Here is a 3,340-nt window from a genome sequence, read left to right as displayed (position 1 = left end):
AGAAAAGAGAGAATTCTTCAGTGCAGAGTAGGTAAATTCAGGGAAAGTTGCTGAATAGGTAAATTGGGGGAGAGCTGCCCATGCTGCTGGTCTGTCGTTGAGATTTTTCTTTACGACGTGTGTAGATGGTAGAGTGTCCTTGCAATTTTTGTAAGGAAAATAATCATACGAAAACCTCTGAGAATCTTGGTCTAGCACATTGCCAAACAAGAGAGACCCGGTTCAGATCACAGCTCATGAAAATATAGTCATAGATTAGATTGCCTCTCAACATTTTTGACGGATCATAATCCCTAATGATTTACGCATATATTCATCCTCTGATGCAACATTTTTTCACACAAAAGAAGTTCCATGTGAACTGTGAAACGAAGGTGGGAAATGCAGTCCCAAAGATCAGCAGCGCGTCCCAGAAACATGCGGATAATTGCAGATCGATCGACGTGTGCAGCGGGCAGGCATGGCGATCGGGCGGTCGCCGGCGGCGGCGCTACGGGGGGGCGCGGACCGGCACGAAGAGCAGCGCCGGGTCCAGGTACGGGTAGCGATGAAGCGCGGCGCGCCTCATGTCCTCCAGGCCGCGCTCGTACCCGCGCAGCTCCCGCTCCGCCAGCGCGCGCGCGTGCTCCCTGCTCGACCCCCAGAACCACCGCGCCGTCGCCGCCCTCTCGGCCTCCGCCTTGGTCGCGGCGAGCTCGGCCTTCGCCTTGTGCAGCTCCGCCCGCAGTGCGTCCGTCTCGGCGGCGTCCCGCTCCCGCGCCTTCACGTTCCTGTCCAGCTCCTCCCTGAGCCCGCGCGCCGCCGCCGCCGCGATCCCCGCGTCCGCCTTTGCCTCGGCGAGCACGGCCTTCGCCTTGCGCAGTTCCGCCCGCAGAGCCTCCGCCTCGGCGGTGTCGCGCTCCCGCGCCTTCATTTTCCTCCACAGCTCCTCCCGCGCCGCCGCCGCCTTGGCCGTCTCGTCGAGCTCGGCCTTGGCCTTGCGCAGCTCCGCCCGCAGCGCCTCCGTCTCGGTCTCGCGCGCCTTCAGCTTCCTGTGCAGCTCCCCCTGGAGCGCGTCCGCCTTGCGCTCGCGCGCCCTCAGCTTCTCCTCCAGCTCCAGAGCGTAGCCCAGCGAGAAGGCCACCTCGTTCGCCGTCTGTGCACCCCACCATGCCATGCCATGTCGATCGATCAATCCAGACCAACAGAATCATGCAAGAATAATGCACACGGAACAAGGAGCTCACCTGCAGCAGTGACACGTAGGTTGAGGCGACGACGTCGGCCGGCTTGGACGCGGCGAGCTCGCGCTCCCGCGACGGCGTCACGGTGCCCTGCAGCAGCCGCCTCGCCGCCTTCCAGTCACCATCTTTGCTTGTCGCGGGCGGCGACTTGCAGGGGGCGGAGAAGCCCGGCGGGCAAGAGGGGCCCGACGCCGAGCTCTCGCCGTCCGCACGGTCCTCCCGCAGCTTCCTCTTCTTCCCAAGCGACGGCGCACAAGGCGGCACCTTGCAGTCAGGCTCGCTCTTCACCGTCACCTTCCCTGCCGTCGCGCGCGCGGCCGCGGTCGTGGCTTCCTCCATGGCTGCATCAGATCGTACGGCTGCAAATCACAGATCAGTACAATCCACAGCAAACATCCTGAACCATGATGTACAATCTACAATGCCGGAGGGTTCACCTCGAGGAGTTGGAGGCGACACCCCGGTGATGCTGGCCGCGCCCATGTTGCGGTGGTGGAGGTACGCGAAGAGATCGATCGGGGAGCTCCCTCGAGCACGCAGCAGGCTGTCCGCCACGGCCTTCTCCTGGACGGTGAGCGACGGGTCGAAGGTGGAGGACCTGGAAGGCTTCCCCCACTCCACCGGGCACGGCCAGGGCGCCGACGACGCCAGGAAGAAGAAGTCCTCCTTCCAGCCCTTGAAAAACTTGGCGCGAATCCGGGCGAAGAGCAGGCCGTCGGCGTCCTTGCCGCGGAGGGTGTAGAAGCCGTGCGGCGGGAACGGGCAGAGCGCGAAGAAGTGCCGGAACACGGCGAGCGACGGGTCCACGCCGGCGGAGCGGGAGAGCGCGACGAAGCCGGCCATGGCGCGCCAGCCGTTGGGCGAGAGCTGGCCCGGGGCGAGCCCGAAGTGGGTGAGCACGGCGGCGAAGAAGGGGTGGAGGGGCAGGCGCATCCCGGCGTCCAGCGCGTCGAGGTACACGCAGACGGACCCGGGCGGCGGCGTGGAGCACGAGGAGCGGCCGCCGGCGAGGACCGGGGCGAAGCCGCCGGGGATGGCGTACCTCTTGCAGAGGGCCCTCAGGGCTCCTGGCTTGCGCAGCCGCGAGGCGACCCGCTCGGCCGAGACGTCGTCGTCGCCGTCATCGCCTCCGTCGCTGGTGCGGGGAGCTCGGTCGCGGGTGGGTTCGTCGAGGAGATCGTCCGGCCGCGACCAGGACTCCGAGGTCCCGGAGGAGGATGGCATGGCGGCTGGGGTTGTGCTGCGGCGGCGGCGCTGGTAGGACTGGAGGGTGGGTGGCTACCGATCAAGACGGCAAGAAAGAAAGTGGAGGCTTCATTTTTCGTCGTCGTGCGCAAAAGCAAAGGGTTTTTAGGGCAAGCCGTGTGCCTTCCGATCCCCCCTAGTTTATAGACTTCCTTCATTCTTTGTCACTGATTCTTGAATTTGCTAAGCAAGACACGGCCTAAAACTTGGGAGAAAAAACATATTTACATGAATGGAAGAACTTCAATTTTGTTCTTACTTTTCTTAAAGCAAGGCAAACTTGCATATTCTTTCATTAATAGAGCTGGATTCAGGATCAGATCACTAGAAAAAGAGTCAATTACACCACTGCTTCTTGAACTTGATGGAAATGGTCACTTTAATGACAAAACTTGTACTCTCTTCGTTTCAAAATAGATGACCCAATTTTGTACTAAGTTAGTACAGCGACCCCGAGTTAATCTACGTGCCCAGCTAGCCATCTCATCATGATACTGCTTGTTAAGTATACACAAGTTTTATATCTTTCACCGTCACCTTGAAGTCGGGCTCGCTCTTCACCACGAAGGTTGAGAGGATCTTCTAGGTGCGTGCAAAATTTCGAAGTGTTTGGACATTTGAGGAGCTCGTGGCAAAAGAAAAAATCTAGTCTACACGATGCATGTTTTGAAAGATACTTTGACGGACCAAATTTTTTATTTTTTCACGAGCTCCTCAAACGTCCAAATATCTTGAAATTTGGCACACACACACACCTAAAAGATTCTCTCGAATTTCATGTGTAAACATTTTTTAAATTTGTTTATTTTTTTCGAATTTACCTTTCATCGACGGGTTCAGCTAAGCCTGGGTGCAGAAACGCTGCACCCTAT

The 3,340-nt window shown here is 59.0% G+C and overlaps 1 protein-coding gene across 2 annotated transcripts; it reads right to left on the bottom strand.

The window, feature by feature from the left end:
- Window positions 1-234: 234 nt before the first annotated feature.
- On the bottom strand, window positions 235-2,590 carry LOC125521542 (uncharacterized). Of its 2 annotated transcripts, none has more exons than XM_048686603.2 (3): window positions 1,661-2,590; window positions 1,227-1,582; window positions 235-1,135 (listed from the first exon to the last, which is right to left on the bottom strand). In XM_048686603.2, exons 1-3 carry the CDS (start codon window positions 2,445-2,447, stop codon window positions 491-493), a joined length of 1,788 nt encoding a protein of 595 aa, XP_048542560.2. In that variant the 5' UTR covers window positions 2,448-2,590; the 3' UTR covers window positions 235-490. The 2 variants fall into 2 exon arrangements, with proteins under 2 accessions (XP_048542560.2, XP_048542561.2); XM_048686604.2 differs by having other exon boundaries at window positions 1,227-1,552.
- Between the last annotated feature and the right edge of the window lie 750 nt (window positions 2,591-3,340).

This window comes from Triticum urartu, chromosome 7A (assembly GCF_056163025.1).
Source record: "Triticum urartu cultivar PI428250 chromosome 7A, HENAU_Tu73, whole genome shotgun sequence".
Taxonomy (NCBI): domain Eukaryota; kingdom Viridiplantae; phylum Streptophyta; class Magnoliopsida; order Poales; family Poaceae; genus Triticum; species Triticum urartu.
Note: the sequence above shows the minus strand (reverse complement) of the source record. Positions and strands in the feature narration are given on the sequence as shown.

Coding starts and splice junctions, on each gene's coding strand:
- LOC125521542 (XM_048686603.2), bottom strand. CDS start 2,447: ATGCCATCCTCCTCCGGGACCTCGGAGTCCTGGTCGCGGCCGGACGAT. Junction 1,583..1,660: donor GTCGCCTCCAACTCCTCGAG/GTGAACCCTCCG, acceptor TGTGATTTGCAG/CCGTACGATCTGATGCAGCC. Junction 1,136..1,226: donor CCTACGTGTCACTGCTGCAG/GTGAGCTCCTTG, acceptor TGGGGTGCACAG/ACGGCGAACGAGGTGGCCTT.